This window comes from Malus sylvestris, chromosome 12, assembly GCF_916048215.2.
Source record: "Malus sylvestris chromosome 12, drMalSylv7.2, whole genome shotgun sequence".
Taxonomy (NCBI): Eukaryota; Viridiplantae; Streptophyta; class Magnoliopsida; order Rosales; family Rosaceae; genus Malus; species Malus sylvestris.
The window spans coordinates 32,523,826-32,548,339 of NC_062271.1; the positions used below are offsets into that span (position 1 = coordinate 32,523,826).

The following is a 24,514-nucleotide window of genomic DNA, read 5'->3' on the forward strand; positions in this document are numbered from 1 at the left end:
CTTTGACCTTATATACGTAACAATTATGTTTTTGTATCTACTATACCAGTAGGTTGAGTTTCTTATTAATGCAAAAAGAAGCTCATTGCTCGATTTCCAATTTTGTGCATATCATGTGCATGTGGTGTGCATATAGTGTATATGGTGGTGAAGCCATATGTGATGACATCATTTTTTTTTAATTTCGAAGAGAGACCTATGAGCTATGGGTTTTTAGGTTGGCTCAGATCTGTGAGTATATCATGTGCATGTCCTATGCATGTCGTGTGCATGTCACTGTAAAGAGTGGATTTTTAATGCGATTTCCAGAATCTAGGTTCAGGTCAAAGATTTGTAACCTACAGATTTTTAAGGGATTTCCAGAATCTAGGCCCCCACATATCCCTCAACACCGTTAATTGCACAATGCACGTCACAACAAAACCGATGTCGCTGCACGTATTGATAATATAACAAATTTAGGATTTTCTTTGAACTTAAAGGGATAAGGCGTTCATCAGCAGAGGAGAGAGAGAGATTGCAACAGAAAAAATGGTGTCTTTACTTTTTCATAATGAATTTTCTTCGATATTTGAAATTTTTTTTTACCGTAGATTGGTTTTGACCCAAATGAGTTTTGAATGGGATTTTGAATTTGAAGAGAAGATGATTTGAAGACGAAATTCCCAATCTGTAATCTGCAACTACAAGCACATAAATGTGTTCATTTTCCAAAAGGACTAATCAGCAAACACAAAGAATCTCTAAATAAATCATTAACCAGACTTATTTATTTATTTTCCATTCTTACAAGTTTCAACAAATTTCTACTACAAAATTATCATTTCCAACCAAAGCATATATAATTAAGGGGTGTGCTATCCACACACCCCATTTTACTTCTCACACACCCCTTGATAATTTCTGTCCGTTGATCTTCTTTAATTCATATGATCCGACGGTCGAAAATTAAAAAGATGTGTGAGAAGTAAAATGGGGTATGTGGATATCACACCCATATGATCAAATATTCCAACTGGGGTTTTCATTATCTTTCATTAATCCAAGAACAACCAATGAATATCAATTTTAGAGAGAGTAGAGATAGAGAAATTAGAAAATGGGAGGAAATAACCTATTTATATATTAAGTCATTTTAAGGTGTAAAAAAAATTCTACTTCTGTCATGTTGTTGTGCATGTTCTGTGCATATTCGAAAAATCTTATTTCTGTCACAAGATTAAAAGAATGGGTCATTTTTATCGATTGACCTAAAATTTTCTAACCTAGAGCATGAGCAAACTCCACAACAAAAACATTTGATTAAATTTACCGCGCCTCCCTTTACCTCTACTCACTTGCACCAACTACCGCTTCCACCCCATTATTGGCTTGATGAGCAAACTCCACACCAAAAACATTTGATTGAGGGTGTATTCAATTGAGATCTTGAGAGATTTTAATTATTTTAATAAATTTAGGGGTATTCAATTAGGATTCTTTGAAATTCGACTTGTATTCAATTAGGATTTTAAGGTAGTTTATTAAAATCCTTAGAAATTGGGTGTATTCAATTAAATTTTAAAGAAGTTTATAACATTTTAGGTGTATTCAGTTAGAAATTGATTTTAAAGAATTTGAAAAAATTGAGGAATTAGAGGGAAATTAGAGAGATTTCTTAGTGTATTTTATATTAACAAATCTCACATCTCCTATGATATTTTGAGAGAATTGAATCATAATTTTTATATAAATATATACAAAGCAATTAAACTCTATAAAAATTTATAAATCCATTAAAATTTCTCAAATTTCTAATTGAATATGCCCCTAAGCACTATGTTTGGAGGAATTTTAAAATGACAGAAATTGAAATGACGAGATTTTATTTTATAGAATTTGTGAAATATCTTGTTTTCTAAAAGAACAGTGGAATTAAATACAAATTTGTTATTTTTAAACTTTAAATAATAGAAATTAGGAAATGACATCTAATTTATATAGAATTTAAACTTGAGAATTGAAGGTCTCAAATTTCTATTTTTTTTTTCATACGGAAAATGTTTATGAATCCAAATAAGAGAATGATGTGTATTCAATTGGGATTTTGAGGTATTTTAATTCTTTTATTGAATCTAGTGATATTCAATCTGAATTTTAAGTGATTCCCCTAAATTCAACTTGCATTCAATCAGGATTTTAAGATAGTTTATTAAAATCTTTAGTAATCTGGGTGTATTCAATTAAAATTTTAAAGAAGTTTATAATATTCTAGGTGTATTCAATTAAAATTTAAATTTAAAGAATTTGGAAAAGTTGAGGAATCTGAGAGAATTGAAGAGATTTTGTAATGTATTTTAAACATATACAAATCTTACATCTTCCCATAAAATTTCGAGGGAATTGAATCAAAATTTTATATGGAATCTCTACAAATAAGTTAAACTCCTTAAAAATCCATGAATTTATAAATCTATTAAAATCTCTCAAATTCCCAATTGAATAAACCCGTTAATGTATGTCAATTTTATAAGTTTTGGCATTTACTTAAATTCTAAGTTTATTTTCATGGACAAACATGGTGTAAATTTAAGACGGTAAAGTCATTTCGAACGAGAGAAAATACTGTTCCACGTACTTTCGTTTTTGGTGCTCCGCTCTATTTGATCCCTAAAATCCAAAATCCAAAATCCAAAATCCATCACCAAAGGTGTACCAACCCACACCATGACATAACCAAGTTCGAAAATCCAGAGGCGCTACCTCTCTTCTGTTCCACACAGTCTCTCTCCATAAACGCTTCGACTCGGTCCGATCTCTGACTCACTGGGTCAAACTCATTCCTTGGCACCTTTGCAAATCCAACTCCAAGCTGTATAATTTTGTCTATGTATCTACACAGCGTCGTTTTACGACGCCTAGGTTTCAAAGTGCCAACTCCAATTTAGCTACGCTTCGTCAACTCCAACTACTTTAAGTTCCTGTATCTCTTTCTCCCAAAGCTCCAAATTCTTGGCCAAATAGTCGCGGATGATAAGTGTTGGGCTTTCTGAAAGGGTAGAATAGCGCTATGGCTTGTTAGGGTTTTCTTGTTTGTTAATTTGGGATTTTCCTAAATCCTCACTGTTAGGTTGAGGAGACGATTGAAGTTTTTAGGTTTTGGAGGTTAAGTCTTGTCATGTAAATTTAGTATTTTTCCTTTTGATGTTCTTAACTCTGGGTTGGCTGGCGTAAAAATTGGGGGTTTGCTTCGCCTGTACCTGTATAGAAAGATTGTTGTATGTAATCTGGTGAGAAGTAAAAAAAAAACAGAGAGAAATGTTTTATTCTCAGTTTATATTGGCCAAGAAAGGTCCTCTTGGAACGATATGGATAGCGGCACATTTGGAGCGCAAGCTTCGCAAGAATCAGGTCGCCGACACCGATATTGGCGTCTCCGTAGGTCAGTTCTCATTTTTTTTACCTTGTGTGCTCCATGTTTTTATGATTTCTTCTTTCGAGAAAATATGGGAAAATGATAGCAGCAATTTTTCAGCTTGAATTATGAATTGGTTGAATTTTGTAAACGCTGGAAAAATTTTCCTTTAAAAGAAACAGAAATAATACAACTACAACAGTGGAAACCAAATGTACAGATAGCAATACAATGATTACAGAACAGCTAACCTGGAGAAAATAGAATCTGCATGAATAAAGAAAATTTTGTTTGTCCCTAGATTTAGAGATAATAAAGCCTACAAGAATGCTCCAAATGTGTTTATCCGCTAGGAACTACACATCCTCCCACACTTTTTATTTTTGATAAATCATTGTTTTCTTTCAAATTTTAATCCAAACCACCAAACAATAGCCACAAAACTGTATTCCACGAACTGCCATAATTGAGAAAGAGACGAAGTTTAATTTACACAAGTGGTTGTCCACAACAAAAAACAGAATGCAAAATCGAGACAACAAATAAAGTCCCTCTGAATTTGAAACAGTTACGAAAACTCTATAAGGCTAACTATTGCACCTTTCTGAGACAACAAATAAAGTCCCTCTGAATTTGAAACAGTTACGAAAACTCTATAAGGCTAACTATTGCACCATTCTGATCAAGCCAAATAACTCAGAAGGATAAATCTTTATATTTTGTAGAAACCTAATCCCATAGCGAAAACCTTAAGCGAACTTCATCCCATAACTTCTCTCCTCTACTGCCTGCAAAATCCTCATATATTATCCTATTTCTTTCCATCCATATTACCTAGAACATAACCAAACCTCTGCAGGTAAATTTTGCTTCACTGACATAAAAGAAGAACAACCTCTGGATACAACCCAATTAATCGCGAACTCCCTAAACAAATGCAGCCATAGATTAAAAGCCTCTGGACTGCGTAAAAAGATGCAATCAGCAGATTATAGACAATTCTTGCAAAGGATACACCACTAAGAGCATATGTAAAGAATTGGGTCCTCTTTTTTGAAGCATGTCGCAAGTGTTAACCTTCCCACGAGCCCCTATCTAAGTAAAGACTTTCACTTTACGGGGCTCTTTAGATTTTCCAAATCAAACCATAAGGCTGAAAAGCCATATCTGCATTCATTTTTAGCAAAAAGCAGCAATAAAATTTCATGGAAAAGCTACCCAATGAATCAAGACACCATTTCCCATGGAGGGGGGATATAATACAAAATTAGGCATTGTTTTTGCATGGTATCACAATATGCCTGCCCATTTCGGAACTCTTACTCTTTCTGGATTTCGATCTAGTAGAGGATGACCACTAGGATTGATACTCAGAAGAAGAAAAACTAGCAGAAACCCCTTGATAACATAGGGCATTTTGGGATGCAACAGCTTTTCAGTACGAAAAGGACCATGTTTAGCTACTTTAACCTTTCAAATCACGGGAGGATGATTAACCATTGGAAGATGGCTCATCACTTAACTTGCTGAAATAAGACTTGCACAAGACCAAGTGTCTCACCTCTAAGTTTCCAAGACCTTCTGTTCGATCTAGCAGATTGTAAGGATATATTTTTCTGTCAAAGGGACCCTACGAAACTTATGATTTCAACCCATGGAAAAGAAAACCAACCTACACTGCCATGGATACATTACGAGAGTACCATACTCTATATTTATCTATAAAGATGAGGAAATGATTTGCACAACCCAATATTAGGAAATATGAACTCATGCGGTCTGAAATGACTTTCCAAGGACAACGATGGGAGTGATGTAGAGCGAGTAACCAGAAATTAGGGTTTGGAGCTAGATGACAGAAAAGGGATAGGCCGAAGAGAATTTAGAAGAATCAGACAGAGGATTAGAATAGACTCTGGAGAAGAAGATCAAGATAGAATAAAGATTTAGAGGAAAGAAGATAAACAGGGAGAAAATCCTTTTAATCAATCATTCAAGTCTACCAATATTGAATTACAAAGCAGCTATTTATAATAACCTAATCATACAACAAACAGGAAAGAATTGTAAATCTACAAGAAGTAGAACAAAGCACCTATTTATAATAACCTAATCATACAACAAACAGGAAAGATTGTAAATCTACAAGTAGGAAAATAATCTTAATTCCATAATAAATAGGAATATAGATGATATAGGAAACTAAATAATAATATCCTTGATATTATTCTGCAGGGAGCCATTAACCATAATGTTATTATCCCATGGTATTGACATATAATCCATATTTGCGTGTAATCACATCATACCTAAAAGAGTTAAATTTGAAAGGGAATCTCCACAAACATTTCCAAGAAGAGCTGCGTTTTCTTCTTCTTTTCTGAATTTCCTTCCCCAGTTATTTTTATTATTAATTCACTAGAAAACAGATCTTCTTTAAAAGAACAGGTGGTGGACAGTGCAGTGGATAAGATTTCCACTGGGCTAAGAAACCTAAAAACTGAATTCACTCACCGAATGCATCAACAGATGTGGCAAAGCTACTTATGAGTTCTAAAGAAACTGAAGGCCGTAATGATGCCCAGAAGTGTACCTGATGCAGAATAGACCAGGATTATTTTAATTTAGGGTTTTCTAGTTCTCAAATATTTTTACTGATGCGTTAACTTTGCTTATGCTCGTGGTATAATTATCTCGAGGGTTTTCAAAGCTAGATGTCTTAGTAATTTAGTTACACAGGGCTTCTTATTTGGTTTTTGTTCTATAAATTAAGGCTTTGTAATTCATCAGACAGACTTGACTTATGGTGCATCATGCATGTCATAATGTATGGTTATGGTGTAATTGTATCAGTAGTTATTGCTTTCAATCTTTTACTGTTTCTAATTAAATGTTTCATTCTTCTCGGCCAAAAGAAAAATTCAAGAAAAAGAAAATTTCTTTAAGTGCAGAGCACTTTTAGTTAATTCATGCATTTAAATTCTTTTAGATCTTATTCTTGCATTAAATTTCATGGGGCATGTAGTTGCACTCAGTAATCTCAGTTGTTTTTCAATTTGTAGTCTCTCTCTCTCTCTCTCTCTCTCTCTCTCTCTTAATGTCCAATTCATCTATCCACTCATGTAACTCTGATGATCAATCTTTGGTTACAGATTCTATTCTTTTTCCTGAAGTTCCGATTGCTCTCCGGTTGTCCAGCCATCTTCTGCTTGGTGTGGTGAGGATATATTCTAGAAAGGTGAATTACCTGTTTGATGATTGTAGCGAGGCTTTGCTTAAGATAAAGCAAGCTTTTCGCTCCACTGCAGTCGATTTACCTCCAGAAGAATCTACTGCTCCGTATCATTCCATAACCTTGCCTGAGACGTTTGATCTTGATGATTTTGAGCTACCAGATAATGAAATTTTTCAGGGGTTAGTATGTTCAATTATGTTTAGGACTAAAGCGTTCACTGTAGAGATGCTGGATATGAAGATTTGTATTTGTGTTGGTTTTAACATTTAGTTGTTTTGCAGTAACTATGTTGACCATCATGTCAGTACAAGGGAGCAAATAACTCTCCAAGATACAATGGAGGGTGTGGTTTACTCAACATCTCAATTTGGATTGGATGGTTAGTACTCATCAATTCACTGTCATGAGTGATATGATTGTACATTGAATTAAATTTTATGGTTAGGATAAAACTTAATGATGTTTATGTACGTTAAATGTCCAATATTTCCTGGTTTATTTTCAGAGCGGTTTGGTGATGGCGATACTTCTCAAATTGGTCTGGAATTTGATGAGGTAATATTTTGTTCCTGCTTTGTAGTATTAACTTTTAAGTGGAAGAATTTGGTAATGGACTGGATAGTTGAATAGTATGGAATTACAAGACTTCCTTTCCTTTGCATACATGGAAAATTTGTCTTTTTTTCCTCTTTATGCATGGTTTACTTAAAATTTGTGTTGTTGCAGTGAAATTATGGCCTGCCACTGTTTTTATTGATTTGTTACTACGGTTTCACTAATTGATTGTTATAGGGTTTGGCATTACCTGTGTCACTCACCGACTAAAACGAAAGCCTTCTTAGAATGCTTCAAGTTGGTTGGAGTGGCTAAAGTTCACATGTGCAAGCTCTCATATTCTCATATGGGCTTGGACAAAGTAAAAAGCGGGCTAGTGGGTTTTTACTGACTGTTGTATATAATTTATAACCACTTCAAGAAGCCATACGTGCCCGTCTCTCTAATGTCTTTGTTTAAATCTCTTATATAATCACAAAGCCAGCTTGGGCTGATTTTCAATTGTAGGGTTTCACCAATTTTTAATGTCTTCAAATCCTTTGGGCTATGTGTAGCTTTCATTGTTTTTTTGGGTGCTCTTTGGTGTTATGTGTTGCTTGTGCAAGAATATAGAGGCTTAACTGTGATATATTTGTCATTTACCTTGTTTATGGCGGCTTGTTTTCCGTGGGCTGTGGTCCACTTTGATTTTACTTCCTTTGTAGACCTCACTAATATAATCTTTAAGTTTCCTACAATACAAAACTATTATATCACGTATGTATATATGTCACTTATAGATGCTATTGTTTTTTGAATGATGGAAAACAGGACCTGTTTATGTTTCCTACAATACAAAACTATTATATCACGTATGTATATATGTCACTTATAGATGCTATTGTTTTTTGAATGATGGAAAACAGGACCTGTTTTTTGGCAAGGTTTCAGCTCAAGGGAATGATGGAATTTCAGAGTAAACTCTATATCTCAAAAGTGTCAAGCATGGGTTACAATTTTAATTCTTTCACACATTGTTTGATTGCACGAAGAGGATTCTATAAGTTAGAATTAAAGCATCTCAACTTCTTTGCTGGAATCTGAAAAAAAAATAAAAACTTCTTTGGTGGATTGTTTAGACCTATGTTTCTACCTCTTTTCAAGTAAACAAAGCCTCTGCTTTCACCCATCTTCTTTTTGACCACCATATCCTTAAGATTAATTATATATGGAAAAAATAATAATCGTGGGTTTGGATAAGGTAAACTTGGAAGTATCCAATAAATTTTAAATCACAGGATTTGAGACTACAAATTTGAAGTGTTAGGATTTGTAGATTCTCATGTTTTAGCTCCAATTTTCATGGTAAAGTTGAACGCTGAAATTTGTAATTTATCCATCGGGAATTCAATAATCTGTCAGTATGAATGGTGGTGGTGATTTATTATTTTAATTTTTAAGCAAAGTATATTTTTTTCCCCGTCATTAAGCTGCAGAAGAAAACTGTGAGTGGTATGCTGTTATCTACTTAATAATAAAGTTGGGTTTTTTTGCCCTCAATGCATTTATTTGTTTCTTTGGAATTTTTTTCATGTTGATGAGGTTGGTCCCTGTTGGGCGGTGTTGTGTATGGTTGTGTGGTTTCTTTATTTCCTTGATCCATGGAATCACTTAGGACACTACAACTTTTCTGATGACCCTATTCATTCTCTACTATTTCAGTGGTGATCCTCAGACATTGGGCCAATCAGTAACACGTTTGGAAAAGCATGATATGTATGAGGGGATACCTGGAACTTCAGAAACCATGCAAATGAATGGGATTGAAAGCCAGGTCTATTAATACCACCTATTTTCTTCTGTTTTAAGTCTTGTCCTAATTATTCGTTATTTGCGATGTGTAAGCAAGGTTCTATTCTGTTTCTTTTTTCGTTGTTGTTGAGGGGTGGACGGAGGTGCGATTCATGTAATATTATGTATAATACAATTCTTGCCTCAGTGATGAATATTTTTTTTTATCCCTTTTGAACAGAATGAAGTCCTGGCTGCAAATACTGATTTTGTCACATATGCTCAGGCTCCATCAACTCCTGGACTATTTGAAGAGCCAAACCTGTTTGCTGTTCAGGAACCTATGGCCTGCAATGATCAGTTGGATTTTGAAGACCATAATTTATCAAACTTAGCATCCGTGGGCAGCTCAGAAAATGCTGGTAGTATGTCAGGTCCGCGTTGTGGGGATGATAGTACCAAGGTGAATGGCTATCATTTGGGCGATATAGACATCAAACAAGCAAAACCACAGGAGCATGACCAAATTAAACCCCTTTCTCCAGTATTGGAATGTTCAAAGGGGACAGTTGGTGCATTGGATGGCCGAAACAGGGTGGAAGATATACATAATGGTATTGTGATAAACAATGAACCACTTATGCCCTGCCTAGATCAAAAGGATGACCAACATGTAGAACCTGCTGGAGTTAGGTTGGATGAAACTGATGCATCTCCTAGCTGCTCCCAGGTCACATCTGAGTTGGACGACCCTTCTCGTAAGATCTGTGCAAGTAGTAACTTTCCGAGAGTATCAGAGGATTATTTGGAGTATCAACAGACATATTTAAAGCCTGAAATACAGAATGATGTTGAAATTGCTAATAATATGGGAGAATCATGCACACCTATCATTACAGATCCTTTGAAGCCTGTTATGTATGAAGACACAGCAGCTGCTGAAGTGCCTGTGCTCCGGGCATGCAGCTCCCTCCCAAGTCATCATGATATGCTATCTCCTACCGATAAAATTTCGGAAGTCCCTTGCAACTTACCATCTGAGGTTGTAGTGCCAAGTTCATTGGACAATGCAACATCTTTGGAGACTCAATTGGAGAACTTGGATAGATCTGCCGCTTCTAACTTGCCTGCACCTGAAAAGTTGCTCTCTGTACCAGAGGGGTTCACTTCTAAACCAAGTGATTTTATAGTGGAAACTACGCCTGAAAAAGAAGTCATAGTTGGGGATGCTGGTGATGGTGATGGGATTAAATTCATATCAGGGAAAAAACGTAGTTCCACAGAAAGTACAATGACAGTGCAGAGTTTAAATTCAGTTGAATCACTTGGGGTGGCCCGAGAAGAGAGAACCGCAGAATCTATCCCTGATGATGATGATTTATTGTCTTCTATTTTAGGTATCAAATGGGTTCTTTCTTCATGCCATCAGAAATTTCTACATGTCATTTGTGTTGATAGATCATTCTGGCATTTATCTTTTTTTTTCCCTGAATCTTTGTTTGATAGAGTTATAAGGCTATATGATGAAGACTGAACTAAATTTTTTTTGTTGCTTCAGTTGGAAGAAGGTCTTCAGTTCTAAAAATGAAACCCACTCCGCCTGCACTTCAAATAATGTGCACAAAACGCTCAAGAACTGCTGTCCGCGGTACCTCTTCAAAGAGGAAAGTGCTAATGGATGATACAATGGTTTTGCATGGCGAGTATGTGATAACGGACACCAACTAATTTTGATCAAGCATAAGAAAAGTGCTTCCTTTTGAAAATAAAGTTTTCTTGTTTTAAGACTATAAAAAGCCTATACTACTAAATTTGTATAATTGAGATTATAGCTGCATATAGAAACTAATTTGTTTTTTTGGTTTTTTTTGGGGGGGGGGGGGCTGTTTTTCCATGAGAATTTGGCATTTTGTTCCTTAAAAGTATATATTATTTGGTAGTTGTAGCAGAGTGGGACCTGACTGACTAGTAATTTACTTTAGATACTCTGTAAATTTTTGAGATGAAAATAAACATACTAAGCATGCTAGGCCTATCTGATTGTATAAGTTGTTGCATACTACATTATTCTCTCTCTCTCTCTCTCTCTCTCTCTCTCTCTCTCTCTCTCTCTCTCTCTCTCTCTCTCTCAATGCTAACTACTTGCCTGCTGGTTTTCTGAAGTCAAATACGCCAGCAGTTGACAAATACTGAAGACATACGTCGTGTGCGAAAAAAGGCTCCTTGTACTCGCCCAGAAATTTCAATTATTCAGCGACAATTTTTGGAAGATGCAATTTTCACTGAACCCATATTTACTGGTAAGTTAAATATAATTAGATGTGCGTGTATACAATTACTGCCTATCATTTATTGGTTTATTTAGGAATACTGGTAGCCATGTGAATGATTGATATACTTCACAAAATCTTTACAAGCCACCTGAATTCGTTTGATGTTTGTCAGGCATGTCGGCGGAACTGATATATCTGCACACTGAAGCATTTGATCCGAGTACAACCCGGGTTTCTGAAAATGATCAAAACAATGCTTCTATGGAGCCATTGAAGGATGTAGCATCCTCTCTGGAGCCAAATGCTACTAAAGAAATTGAACCCCTTCGAAGCACTGAACCTTTAATAGCGAGAGATGACACAGCAGCACAGCCTGCTGACATTGAGGATGAAAACCAGAAGGAAGATCATAACCTAAGGTCTCACCATATTGATGCTGAAGAACAAAGGATCAGTGACTTGGAAGAACTTAATACTTCCAAACATGAACCCTTGGGAGATATAGCTGAAATGGAAATTGACAAAGAAAATTTTGAAGTTGCTGATCCTGTTTTAGAAGATATTTACAAGGTGTCAGCTGAAGTTAACGTCCAGTCAAGGCTTACGGATAAAACTGAGGAAAATGCGTCACTGCAGATCGATGCATTATTCGGGTCACTGGACAATAAGTTGGACGCCGAACCCATGGGGGTGGACGCATTGATAGTGGAGTCAAGTATCCAGAAAGAAGTTGATGCCATTGAAGTTGTTGACCGCAGTGTCGAAATCAGAGCAGATGTTCAGATAGGTGCATCTGAACTTACCGACAGTGTAAATGTTACGCTTGCAACTGGGGAATGCAAAAACCTTCGTTTTTCAACTGATCAATCTGTGGGAGAAATTGAAAACAGCAAGCAACATACTGTGAATGAAACTGAGGTCCTGGAGGAAAACTTGCATTGTGATGACAACCCAAACTCTTATTGTATTCACGGTGAAGACAACGAGAATGCTTCCTGGAATGGTAAGGAAAATCTAGGTTGCCGGGAGGTTGGTCCACATAGTGGTATTGATGCAGAAGTCACTGCAGACCCCCTTCCAGAAGATCGTGGTGTAAGTTGTTAACATTCTTTCTTGTTGGTTCTGAAAATAATTTGGAACATCTCTTATATAAAAAAAAAGAGTTATTTGAATGTAAGCCTTTAAAAAGGACAAAGGAAACCCAATGCATGTGTTCTTTTTTTTTTCTTGGGGACAAACATTTTGTGCACATGTACGTATATATTTGGCCTTGTTTAATTGTTACAATGGTACACCCTCATGCTGGTGATGCCCTATTTCCGTTAGAACTAAATAAACCTTTATTCTTCAAACAAGTATTTGCTCCATTCCCTTGCCTGTCAAAACTACTTTCCCAGCCTTCCTTTTCATTTTATGATTGCCATATTTTACCCTGGATTCATTGAGAATTGTTTGATTTAAGTTCCCTAATAATGACTAGAAAAAGATGAAGTGACATTGTAATGCTGTTCCTAAACTATATATGTTTTTGCCTTGTGGATAGGCATTGTCTTCTGGAAACAGGGCTCTTTTCTGCATCATGTCATTTTGTTTTATAGGCATTGTCTCTCTGTAAAGTTCAATATGTGTTTTTAACTTCACATTTTGGCTATATTGTGCAGGATTATGAAGATGTAGCTTTTGGAGATGACACAGGTTGACCTTTTCTTCTTCCTGCCTTCTTGACTTCTTATTTATATCTCTTGGCCTGTCTTTTTTCTTATGTATCCTGCTTAGAACCTATTAGTATGAAGATTTGGTGTACACGGACTATCCACATTACACAGAACTATTTATGCATTTATGAATGCACTCTTTGTACGTTTTTGGCCCTTCCAAACTCCTTTCTCAACTTTGTTGGACTTTAGCTACAACTAAATGCTGTGAAACACCTAAAGGATAAATGAAGATTTGTCTGTGCATGCATAATTGATGACTATGTGTGTTCTTGTACTAGTGTCTACACATATATTTAAAGTAAAATACTCTTTTGCCCCTGCACTTATGTGCTGGAGTTCCTTTGAATAACATATTTTATTGTTGAGTTCCTTTGAATAACATATTTTATTGTTGTTCTCAGAATTTTTGAATGTAGATGATGATGAAATAGCTGAAGATGTCGATGACATGCCATGCGCTGGAGATACTCGTCTTCTTGAGAATAGTGGATGGTCTTCCCGCACCAGGTATGTGTACTTAATATGGTCAGTTCTATGTTTAATGCATGCTGCTAATTTCATTTTATTGTAAGTCAGTGGAATTGCTTTTTCTGGTTTGCATGACCTCGTTGAAGGTGATACTGACAAGTTTATGTTTTGAAGCCTTACAATATGAAATAATTTGCTATATTTTGATTTAAGAATTTTTAAATGGAAAAACCGTAAACCCTCTCTCTCTCCACTTCGAGAAAATGGTTGTGCACTTGTAAATAGGTGTTTTTCATAATTCCTATGCTATACAATTCCTTTAGTCACAGTTCCTAAGTTAAAATTGCTGATTGTTCTTTTGTGATGATGATTTTCAATTATTTGTTATCATTCTACTATCAGTTTTCTATTATTATTAAGACCCAACTCTTGATTTTCTTATAGGGCTGTTGCTAAGTATCTCCAGACTTTACTTTATAAGGAACCTGTGCATGGGAAAAAGTTTCTTGGCATGGACAGTTTATTAAATGGTAAAACTCGAAAGGAAGCATCAAGGATGTTTTTTGAAACATTGGTAAGTGTTATAATTGAATGCTATGCTGTGGTTTTCTTATATCTGGGTGATCTGCTAAATTAGTCAGAAGACTTCATTAATGAGGATGTAGCGTGTTCTCTCTCTCTCTCTCTCTCTTTCTCTCTCTCTCTCTCTCTCTCTCTATATATATATATATATATATATATACACACACACACACATGCATATATAGAATGTAGTACAATGTTGGGAACTCCAAAAGCATGTCCTGAAAGAGCTAAAGCAAAAACTTTAAAGATAGGTTAGAGCAGCAGCAATCCATGAGGCAGCCTTTTATGTAACATCATTAATTTTACAAGAGAAGGAAGATACTAACTACCAATGGAAGGCTTTAAGCTTTTAATTTTTATCTTTTATCATATGTATTCTGGAAAAGTATTTGGGAAATAATTTCCTGTCTAACTAGTTTAGGCCCATTTGATAAAACTTTGTTTTTAGTTTATTTTTGTGCTAGAGATAGAGAGAGAGATGGGGGAAAAGAGGGACAAAGGGTGATAGGTGGGAGGAGGGTGAAATGAAGGATCAGGTATGAAACAAAAACTTGAAAGGGAAAACAACTTAGAACTGTGTTCAGTTTATAGGTTTTTAGGGAAAACGACTTAGAACTGTGTACCATACCCTATGCATTTGTTCCACAACCCTCTCACCATTCTTCCTCGGCGCCTCATCATCTCTCATTTATCCCATGTAAATACTACTAAAATAGGGTTTGAGTAGCCATTAAGTTTAATACTCTGTTTTGCTATACTTTAGCCTACTTGTCCAAATTGTGGGTGTGTAGTTTGAAATGCTTAATAATCTTTCACTTGTGGTTCTACTCACTCTTTTGCAGGTGCTTAAGACAAGGGATTATATCCATGTGGAACAGGCAAAGCCTTTTGACAACGTCTACATAGGACCTCGAGTAAAACTCATGAAATCAGAGTTCTAATATCTTACATAGGAAAGGCAGATATTGTTGAAAAGGCTTTACAGTTTAGTTTGTCTGATGCTCGATTGAAAATTGGGAATATTCTTTTCCTTCAGTAGGTATTTTCTCAAAAGAATCTTTTTTGTTCTTAAAATATTGGTTCCTTAGGCTAGGATTTAAGCTCGCGTTAGGTTGTGCAGTTGGTAGTTTATCGTCGCCGGGGGGGGGGGGGGGGGGGGGGGGGTGGGGGTGGGGTGTGATTGAGGAGGGACACATCTTGTTTATTGTAGCGACAAAGTTGTAATGTGGATCATATCAGTATGATGTATATATATCTGTAGTCTAGTATCATTTGTAATCGAAGATGATAGTATTTCCTCCTTTGTTAGGGCCCAAAAATTTCATGCAAGGTCCAAGAGGACGAAGGCCTAAACGTCCTATACAGCCATACAATTTTATGGTATTTTCATTTATTTTAGAAAACTTTAACGAAAAGTTTCTGGTATTGTTCATTTTAACGAAAAATCACATTTTTACACTAAAAAGTCAATCATGATACTATTCATTTTATCATTTATTTTGTTTTTATCGTTAAAACTCAAAGTTTTCAAGTTTTTTTCATTAGTTTTCTTTTTATTTTATACGTATTTATCTAAACAATTAGTAGTTGTTGGAGCAGACTTTGACCCGCCGTGGAGTGAAACCTGCATAGGCCAAAGACTAAGAAACACTGAGTCCAAGCGCTCCCCCCACCGGGGGGGGGGGGGTGGTGGTTCTCGTGGAGGCTTTGATGCCTAAGTCTGGGGTGTTCTGGGCTTAACTATGGTGAAGGCCATGAGGTATATTTATAGGCACTCTACAGAGTCAGTTTGCGTCACCCGACATTCTCTTTCGTGGTCAGGAATAAAGGGTCCGACGAGGAGATCGTTTTGACATATAGATTGTTGGGTTTTTGGCTCAAAATTAGGATGATGTAATAAATTAGGGTTGTGTTACCTATTTGGGTTTGGATTTGACTTCTTAGTTAGTCTTCTTGGTGGAGATACTTTGTTAATTACTATTTGATTAGGATTTGGATTTATTTCCTATTAGGATTCTTTTTGTAATCTAAGTCCTATGCACTATAAATAGGACCTTAGGGTTAGTGTATTTAGTGTGGCTCATTCGTGTGGCAATTTGGTGAGAGTTAATTTGTGAGTTTGTGAGTTAGAGAGCAATTTGGGAGAATCTTCTTCGTTAGCTTTGGATTCTCTACTTGTTTGGTTTAGGGTTTGTAGTTTGGTTTAGGGTTTGTAATTGTGGGATTTGGGTTGTGAGAGTTTAAACACTCTTTTGTAATCTTCATTTGTTTAGTGAAATTCCTCGCCGTGCTTCGCTCGTGGACGTAGGCTTTATGTCGAAACACGTAAATCTCTTGTGTTAGTTTGAGATTGTTTGTTTTAGCTTTCGCCTACGACATTGCTATTTGGTACTTTGTTATAATTCACTTCCGTTTGCGCATAAAAGTACAACAAGTGGTATCAGAGCCAGGTTTCAACTTGGGCTTTGCTTGGCAGTCACTATGAAGCCTTCTGTGTCATCGGTGAAGTGAAAGTTGATATTGAAAAGTTTGACAACAATGACTTTGGTATTTTGCAATTGAAGATGCGTGCTTTGTTAGTTCAACAAGGGCTTTTGAAAACGCTAAAGGGTGTGAAGGCTTTGCCGAATTCGTGGGCTGATGAACAAAAAGAAGTCGTTTGATAAGTCTTTTGCTAGTGTTGATGCAAAACATTGCAGAATATCGTTGTTCTGAACTCCTCTAAAGTTTACGTGAAAAGGTGGAGCTTGGTACTTAAGCTCTTTGGGTGGAGTGCAATTCACACTTTTTGTTCGTATGTTCAAGCTTTTGCTTGGATTTTGTTTTGTATTTGTTAGTTTCCATAATGGAATTTGTTGGAGAAGGCGTTGGAGGAAATTTCAAGTTTGAAGACTTTCAGATAATTTTTTGTTATTCTAGGTAGAGATCGTTTGTGTTTGTATTTTGGTATCCCAAATTTGAAGTTTGTATTTGATTTGAAAGTTTGCTAATTTCTCGCCGAGGTGGAGATTGTTGGGTTTTTGGCTCAAAATTAGGATGATGCAATAAATTAGGTTTGTGTTACCTATTTGGTTTTGATGTCCTATTTAGGTTTGGATTTGACTTCTTAGTTGGTCTCCTTGGTGGAGAGATTTTGTTAATTACCTATTTGATTAGGATTTAGATTTATTTCCTATTAGGATTCTTATTGTAACCTAAGTCCTATACACTATAAATAGAACCTTAAGGTTAGTGTATTTAGTGTGGCTCATTCGTGTGGCAATTTGGTGAGAGTCAATTTGTGAGTTTGTGAGCAATTTGGGAGAATCTTCTCCGTTAGTTTTGGATTCTCTACTTGTTTGGTTTAGGGTTTGTAATTTGTGGGATTTGGGTTGTGAGAGTTTAAACACTCTTTTGTAATCTCCATTTGTTTAGTGAAATTCCTCGCCGTGCTTCGCTCGTGGACGTAGGCTTTACGCCGAACCATGTAAATCTCTTGTGTTAGTTTGAGATTGTTTGTTTTAGCTGTCGCCTACGACGTTGTTATTTGGTACCTTGTTATAATTCGCTTCCATTTGGGCATAAAAGTACAACATATACACCGCATCGGAGGGCACTTTGTTTCTTCTCCATCGTGGGCGGGAGGAATGGTTGCACCAGACTGTGCCGCCTGACACATCACGTGGTCCAGAAGGTATTGTACAGGCTAGCCTCCTAAACCTAGTAGTTGGACAGCTGGTGGAGGCTTTACTCTGGATTGGCTTAGCTCACTCCAAGGGTAAGTCGGTTGCATTCAGTCATACCTGGAACCACCTGGTTAGATCGGTTGTCACATCCCGGCTTGGGGCGGATCACTTCCCGGACCCGTTCCACCACCATAGCACGATATTGTCCTCTTTGGGCTTACCATTCTCTCACGGTTTTATTTTTGAGAACTCACGAGCAACTTCCCAATGGGTCACCCATCCTAGGAGTGCTCTGGCCTCCTTCTTGCTTAACTTCGGAGTTCCTACGAAACCCGAAGCCAATGAGCTCCCAAAAGGCCTTGTGCTAGGTAGGGATAGGAATATACATTTAAAGATCACTCCCTTGAGCAATGTGGGATGTTACAATCCACCCCCCTTAGGGGCCCGACGTCCTCGTTGGCACACTTCCGGCCATGGATTGGCTCTGATACCATGTTGACATCCCGGCTCGGGGTGGATCACTTCCCGGACCCGTTCCACCACCGTAGCACGATATTGTCCGCTTTGGGCTTACCATTCCCTCACGATTTTATTTTTGAGAACTCACGAGCAACTTCCCAATGGGTCACCCATCATGGGAGTGCTTTGGCCTTCTTCTCACTTAACTTCGGAGTTCCTACGAAACCCGAAGCCAATGAGTTCCCAAAAGGCCTCGTGCTAGGTAGGGATGAGAATATACATTTAAGGATCACTCCCCTGGGCGATGTGGGATGTTACATCGGTCCCCTCTAGGGGTAGGCTTAGCCTTTTATTTATTCCAGGTCGCACCCAACGGTGAGAGCTTATGTTATGTCCACTCTGGAAAGGTGATAATTTAGGGTCTTACAATTGCCTTTAACTATCCTTCCCAAGTCCCTTGGAGGGATAATTACATCCATTTGAGGTAATTTTTTCTGGAGTAATATTTGATATTCAAACCTTGTTGTTGTCGAGCTCTCTGCCAAGGTGTTGCCTCGAGCGAAGGTTGTGTGCTTGCTTATTTTTGGAGTGGTGCGAACGGCGTTTGGACGTTTTCTCGGAGTAGGTTCTTCACCTTACCCATGGCCTTTTGTTGTTTCTATTGTCGTTCTAAGCGAGTAACTGGCGAAGTGACCATTGAAGAGAGATGAAAAGGCATGATCTCAACAATTAATGCAAAGTGTCGTGCCTGTTTATGCACGACGCTCAAGGTTCGCTTTTTGGTAGTTTTGGCGTGTGAAAGATGTTAAGCGACACCTCATTCCATGATGGCCATCATTGATATGTCATCATATGTGGATGGCGAGGTGTGAAGATCGCATGGGTTCCCAGCAATTGTCGATTGCTTTTTCGAACTGCCACGTGTTGAGATCAATGTCTCAAATGCCGATAATATCGGCGATATTTTATAGATATTATCGGTTTTTCACGTTACCGAAATTTTAATAGGTATCCAACGGGTTTTCATCAAAATATCACGATATTATCGATAATATCGCGATATTTCTGAAACAATCGTGATATTTTGGAACTATGCTAATCGAAGAAGAATGCCGGAGCTTCTACAGCTCTGACCGACTGTAAAAGAGCACCTTAGACTCCGATCTAGGTATCAAAATGAAAGAAGACGAGATGAATGTTTTTATAAATTTCGTTTGCCGTGAAACGGTCGGAGGTGTTCGGAAAGTTCGTCGACACCTACGGCCTCGCCGGAGATGGGTGTGCCTATTCCCGAGCCGATTTCATCCCAAAAACCTTGCAAAAACACGATTTTGAACTTAAATTTCACATAAAAGCTTCAATCTAGAACAGAAAGAGGCAAACCCGAAGCTTACCTAACCGGAGAAATTCAAGAAACTCGTCGGAGTTCCTGCGTTCGCCGAGTTGCAGAGACGAGAATGAGAGGGAGAAAGACGAGGTTGCTGATGATGATGGGTGTCTTTCTGAAGCAGGTGTGATGGTGTGCGTGTGTGTATGTGGGTCTCGGACCCTCGGTGCAGAGAGAAAGGAAAGAGACGGCGTCGACGAGGGAGGAGCATAAGATGATGTTGGAGAAGGATCGAGAGATCTTGGGTCTCTGTGCGTGTGTGTGTGAGAAGGATCGAGAGACCTTGGGTCTTTGTGCGTGTGTGTGGGAGATCTGTGTGTGTGTGTGGGAGAATGGAGAAGGGGGAGAAGGGAGCTCAGAGAAAAGAGAAGGATCGAGAGAGAGAGATTGTCTGCGTGTGATGTCTGTGTGCGTGTGTGGTTGGGTCATCTGACTCACCTGACAACTTTTACAATCACTTTTTACAATTTCAGACCATGTAAAATATTGTACTAATTCATTATATATAAATGATTATGATGTGTTTAAACTTCTTTCATTAATTACTACATATTTTCTACACTCACAATGTTTGCCAGCTTGCTATATAATCAACTTGATAATGTTAAATCCACCATGCAATGCATTTCCTTCCAATTTTTTGTGATAAACTAATAGATAATTGACTAAATAAATATCCTGCAAAGTTTCAATAAAAATTTCCAAGTTTTTCTTACAATTTTCGTGGTTTCCATATTATTTTTATCGATATCGATAATATCCCAATATTTCCATCGATATTTCCGTGTTTTCGGACTACCGATATTTCAATATCATCGATATTTAATACCTTGGTTGAGATACGACTCTTCACCCGATGCTGTATGTCTTTTTGAATGGCTACGTCACAGGGCATTTATACCCTTTGATTCATCCGTTTTCTTTTTCTTTCTATCTCCTTAGAGATTTAAGACTTTGCTTTTGAGAGACAAAAAGCCTTATTTCATTCTGCTTATTTTCCTTGCATAATTTCCTTCTTCTTTTATTCCTCTCAAATCTCTTCCTTTGTTATTTCGCATTTATTCATTCTGCCATGGACGCTGTAGACTTCAGGTACTTGATGCTTATCAAGGGAGGTCTCAGATCTGATAAACCTATCTCTAGCAAGTCATCGTGTAATAGTTGTATGCCCTTGCCCATAAACAACGAAGGTGATCTTAAGGTGTTTGTAGAGTTGCACTGCGATGTGTTGGGGGGTTGTCGCCTAAGACTAGAGGCACATAGGGTGAACGTGTTCACTGACCCGCATGAAGGCAAGAAGTTGACCCAGCACGTGGTATTTAAGTATGGGTCTTCAATTCCCCAAGTTTGGCTTCATCAAAGAGGTATTGGCCCACTATCAGCATGCCTTAATCAATCTTACCCCCACCGCCTATAGGTTCATGTATGCTTTTGAGTGTTTGAATAGGATTTACGAAGCTGGGTTGGGCTTTCCTGAGTTCCGGGCTTTGTATCTTCTAAAAAGTATTTCTGCAAGTCCGAGATACTTTTATTAGAGTCGTCATGCTAGATTTTGGAATCGGACCTGGATTAGTAATGTGCCTAACAAAGACAAGGACTACGACCGTGACAAACTCCAACCTATAGGGAATTGAGAGGGTGACATACATGGCCCTCACATTCTCATGATACCTGCTACCTTATCTGCCATCTTTGATCCTGCTCGCTTCGTCAGAATCGTGAGAGCGCATCTGACCGATTGCACATTCACTGTCATTCTTGACATTCATAGGGACTGGTCTTGGATCATTCACCCGGACTGAGATTCTCCCAACGGACTGAAGGATGTCACCAAGCGGTGGACTAGAAAAGGTGGTGCTAGAAAAAGTTGGTGACTACCTGGACGTGAAGAAGCCTAACAAAGTTGTCAAAGTTCCTAAGGATGACCAGTTGGAGTTGAGGGTGGCGAAGAGGAAAGCTGACACCGTTTCTAAAGAAAAGGTAGATTTTTTTGAGGGGTAAGGCTCGAGATGAAGTCATTGACTTGTGCAAGTCTGGTTGTGCCGCAGGAGGTGAGGCGGAGTTAGAGGCGGAGTTGTTGGTGATTGACTCTGGGCCCGATAGAGGCAGTTGAAGGAGGATAATTGGATTAGGAGGATTAAGTACCTTGGAGAAGAAGGCGACTTCGTAAGGCCAACGAAATGGTCGTCGCCAAGTCCAAGGGAATGAAGATATAATTGGTTGAGGCCATTAATGCTGAGGAGGTTGTGAAGATTGCTGATGTTGGAGATGTTGTTGCACTTGTTGATGGGGGAACAAATGTTGAAGAGTTGACGCCGGAGCTTACGGGCGGAGTGGAGCTGGAAGACGTAGGGATTCAGTCAATTGGAGTGGACCTCAAACTATGGAGGCCAGCGGTATGGACAAAGTGGGCATTAGAGAGTCCATGATAAGGAGATTGATAGAGGCTGGGTTATCTTATTATGGGAAGGCAGTCCCTTGCCTAACACCCGTTCCAGAGGTTGGTCGTCATCGATGCAATGCTACTTCGGGACAAGATTCTAACCTTATTGTCACTTCGGTGATGGACAAGGTTACTTGTTTCCGGACGCGAGCGGGTTAGACAATTCTGCAGTGGCATTAGCCTTTATAAGAGCTGCCTATACCCAGCATAATTTTTCAATAATAGGAAGATCTAAGATTTGCCCTACTTGGGTTTTCATGCCTGTTATCTGGTATATCAGTGCTTTCTAAGGAATGACATTTATTTTTTATTTTTTATTTATTTATATTTTAATTACCCTTTCATGCCCATTATTTATATTTTCATTTAGGGTTTTAGGGTTAAGGGTTTAAGGGTTAAGGGTTTAGGGTTTAAGGGTTTAAGGGTTAAGGGTTTAAGGGTGTTAGGGTTTAAGGGTGTTAGGGTGTTAGGGTGTTAGGGTGTTAGGGTGTTTAGGGTGTTAGGGTGTTAGGGTGTTAGGGTGTTAGGGTTTAGGGTGTTAGGGTTTAGGGTTTAGGGTGTTTAGGGTTTAGGGTTTAGGGTTTAGGGTTTAGGGGTTTAGGGTGTTAGGGTGTTAGGGTGTTAGGGTGTTTAGGGTGTTAGGGTGTTAGGGTGTTAGGGTGTTAGGGTGTTAGGGTGTTAGGGTGTTAGGGTTTAGGGTGTTTAGGGTGTTAGGGTGTTAGGGTGTTAGGGTGTTAGGGTGTTAGGGTGTTAGGGTGTTAGGGTTTAGGGTGTTAGGGTTTAGGGTGTTAGGGTTTAGGGTGTTAGGGTTTAGGGTTTAGGGTGTTAGGGTTTAGGGTGTTAGGGTTTAGGGTGTTAGGGTTTAGGGTTTAGGGTGTTAGGGTTTAGGGTTTAGGGTTTAGGGTTTAGGGTGTTAGGGTGTTAGGGTTTAGGGTGTTAGGGTTTAGGGTGTTAGGGTTTAGGGTTTAGGGTTTAGGGTTTAGGGTTTAGGGTTTAGGGTTTAGGGTTTAGGGTTTAGGGTTTAGGGTTTAGGGTTTAGGGTTTAGGGTTTAGGGTTTAGGGTTTAGGGTTTAGGGTTTAGGGTTTAGGGTTTAGGGTTTAGGGTTTAGGGTTTAGGGTTTAGGGTTTAGGGTTTAGGGTTTAGGGTTTAGGGTTTAGGGTTTAGGGTTTAGGGTTTAGGGTTTAGGGTTTAGGGTTTAGGGTTTAGGGTTTAGGGTTTAGGGTTTAGGGTTTAGGGTTTAGGGTTTAGGGTTTAGGGTTTAGGGTTTAGGGTTTAGGGTTTAGGGTTTAGGGTTTAGGGTTTAGGGTTTAGGGTTTAGGGTTTAGGGTTTAGGGTTTAGGGTTTAGGGTTTAGGGTTTAGGGTTTAGGGTTTAGGGTTTAGGGTTTAGGGTTTAGGGTTTAGGGTTTAGGGTTTAGGGTTTAGGGTTTAGGGTTTAGGGTTTAGGGTTTAGGGTTTAGGGTTTAGGGTTTAGGGTTTAGGGTTTAGGGTTTAGGGTTTAGGGTTTAGGGTTTAGGGTTTAGGGTTTAGGGTTTAGGGTTTAGGGTTTAGGGTTTAGGGTTTAGGGTTTAGGGTTTAGGGTTTAGGGTTTAGGGTTTAGGGTTTAGGGTTTAGGGTTTAGGGTTTAGGGTTTAGGGTTTAGGGTTTAGGGTTTAGGGTTTAGGGTTTAGGGTTTAGGGTTTAGGGTTTAGGGTTTAGGGTTTAGGGTTTAGGGTTTAGGGTTTAGGGTTTAGGGTTTAGGGTTTAGGGTTTAGGGTTTAGGGTTTAGGGTTTAGGGTTTAGGGTTTAGGGTTTAGGGTTTAGGGTTTAGGGTTTAGGGTTTAGGGTTTAGGGTTTAGGGTTTAGGGTTTAGGGTTTAGGGTTTAGGGTTTAGGGTTTAGGGTTTAGGGTTTAGGGTTTAGGGTTTAGGGTTTAGGGTTTAGGGTTTAGGGTTTAGGGTTTAGGGTTTAGGGTTTAGGGTTTAGGGTTTAGGGTTTAGGGTTTAGGGTTTAGGGTTTAGGGTTTAGGGTTTAGGGTTTAGGGTTTAGGGTTTAGGGTTTAGGGTTTAGGGTTTAGGGTTTAGGGTTTAGGGTTTAGGGTTTAGGGTTTAGGGTTTAGGGTTTAGGGTTTAGGGTTTAGGGTTTAGGGTTTAGGGTTTAGGGTTTAGGGTTTAGGGTTTAGGGTTTAGGGTTTAGGGTTTAGGGTTTAGGGTTTAGGGTTTAGGGTTTAGGGTTTAGGGTTTAGGGTTTAGGGTTTAGGGTTTAGGGTTTAGGGTTTAGGGTTTAGGGTTTAGGGTTTAGGGTTTAGGGTTTAGGGTTTAGGGTTTAGGGTTTAGGGTTTAGGGTTTAGGGTTTAGGGTTTAGGGTTTAGGGTTTAGGGTTTAGGGTTTAGGGTTTAGGGTTTAGGGTTTAGGGTTTAGGGTTTAGGGTTTAGGGTTTAGGGTTTAGGGTTTAGGGTTTAGGGTTTAGGGTTTAGGGTTTAGGGTTTAGGGTTTAGGGTTTAGGGTTTAGGGTTTAGGGTTTAGGGTTTAGGGTTTAGGGTTTAGGGTTTAGGGTTTAGGGTTTAGGGTTTAGGGTTTAGGGTT

The 24,514-nt window shown here is 38.3% G+C and overlaps 1 protein-coding gene across 2 annotated transcripts; it reads left to right on the forward strand.

Moving 5' to 3' along the window:
- Positions 1-2,603: 2,603 nt before the first annotated feature.
- Positions 2,604-15,413, forward strand: LOC126593108 (sister chromatid cohesion 1 protein 4-like). Of its 2 annotated transcripts, none has more exons than XM_050258993.1 (14): positions 2,604-3,421; positions 6,547-6,808; positions 6,911-7,008; positions 7,135-7,184; positions 8,090-8,139; positions 8,886-8,997; positions 9,241-10,351; positions 10,513-10,657; positions 11,118-11,254; positions 11,400-12,319; positions 12,889-12,922; positions 13,347-13,452; positions 13,858-13,987; positions 14,841-15,413. In XM_050258993.1, exons 1-14 carry the CDS (start codon positions 3,298-3,300, stop codon positions 14,937-14,939), a joined length of 3,378 nt encoding a protein of 1,125 aa, XP_050114950.1. In that variant the 5' UTR covers positions 2,604-3,297; the 3' UTR covers positions 14,940-15,413. The 2 variants fall into 2 exon arrangements, with proteins under 2 accessions (XP_050114950.1, XP_050114949.1); XM_050258992.1 differs by having other exon boundaries at positions 2,605-3,421; positions 9,196-10,351.
- Positions 15,414-24,514: the final 9,101 nt, after the last annotated feature.

Excerpts from the sequence above, each read along its gene's own strand:
- LOC126593108 (XM_050258992.1), top strand. The coding sequence starts at position 3,298 with ATGTTTTATTCTCAGTTTATATTGGCCAAGAAAGGTCCTCTTGGAACG. Across the intron at positions 10,658-11,117 it reads ACAATGGTTTTGCATGGCGA|TCAAATACGCCAGCAGTTGA; the intron begins GTATGTGATAAC and ends GGTTTTCTGAAG. Across the intron at positions 13,988-14,840 it reads GGATGTTTTTTGAAACATTG|GTGCTTAAGACAAGGGATTA; the intron begins GTAAGTGTTATA and ends ACTCTTTTGCAG.